At 37.7% G+C, this 1,082-nt stretch overlaps 1 protein-coding gene across 1 annotated transcript; it reads right to left on the minus strand.

The window, feature by feature from the left end:
• Positions 1-822: 822 nt before the first annotated feature.
• On the minus strand, positions 823-981 carry Pmar_PMAR003188 (conserved hypothetical protein; the record flags this gene model as incomplete). The annotated part of the gene is made up of 1 exon (XM_002774685.1): positions 823-981. One exon carries the CDS (start codon positions 979-981, stop codon positions 823-825), a length of 159 nt encoding a protein of 52 aa, XP_002774731.1.
• Positions 982-1,082: the final 101 nt, after the last annotated feature.

Below are 1,082 nucleotides of genomic sequence, written 5' to 3' on the forward strand. Positions count from 1 at the left end.
GGATGACTAGTTGTCGGGGGTCGGCTGGCGTCATCGTCGTCGTGGACCTCACTCCATAATGGAAGGCGTGGATAGAGTCTATCGTATAGACGACCTCTTCAGCCAAAACGGTCTCCTTATAGAGGAGACATGTGAGAAAAATGACCATTGGTTTGGGATTAGACCCTGGGATTAGTCAATCGACTGAGAGTCATGATTACCAACGTGCTGAACAAGGTACGACTTGGAAGCACTGAGATATCTTTAGGTTCGCTCTATGAATGGCTGCTCTGATATTCGATATATTGTGCACTAAAGTATAGGCAAACGACGCCCATACAAAATCGGCTACATAGGGAAACATAGCCATTCATCATCGCCTCTGAGGTAACAGTAATAACAACAATTCATTAAACCAATTCAAGAGAACCCTGTTTGATAAAGAAGAACTAAGAGCAACTAACCGTCATCATCTAACTTAATCATCATCCTAGTCTGATAAGCTATGCTTGTCCAATGCTGCTGCTGCTGCTGCTGATGTCATCGTCATGCTCATGCTCATGCTCATGCTCATGCTCATCATTTGATAATAATGCTTCCCACCCTTTAAAAGAGACGATAATAGTATTAATGGATATCTACGCCGAAAGATACAATTAGAGTGAAAATAATATTCATGATTAAGAAACACATACAAAGATACATCATCTTAGATGCATGTACATAGATATGTAGATATTATGTTTCATCATCATTATATCTTCTTATCAAGAACACAACACACACAGTTATATGAATGAATTATATATATACGACTTACGAGAAATAATAATAATGCAGTCATCATTTTTTCTCCTTCTTACTATTCTCCTTCTTACTATTGTCCTTCTTACTATTGTCCTTCTTACTATTGTCCTTCTTACTATTGTCCTTCTTATGTTTCTTCTTATCTCTTCTCTTATCAGCTATCGTTCTTTTCCTCTTCCTCTTCCTTCCCTCCATTACTATTATATCATCCTCCTGTATGCTATTTCTACCATCAATAATCTGTAATATTAATAATAACCATATTTCTACACACACTACATTACATCCTGTTGCCC

This window comes from Perkinsus marinus (assembly GCF_000006405.1).
Source record: "Perkinsus marinus ATCC 50983 genomic scaffold scf_1104296957878, whole genome shotgun sequence".
Taxonomy (NCBI): Eukaryota; Perkinsozoa; order Perkinsida; family Perkinsidae; genus Perkinsus; species Perkinsus marinus.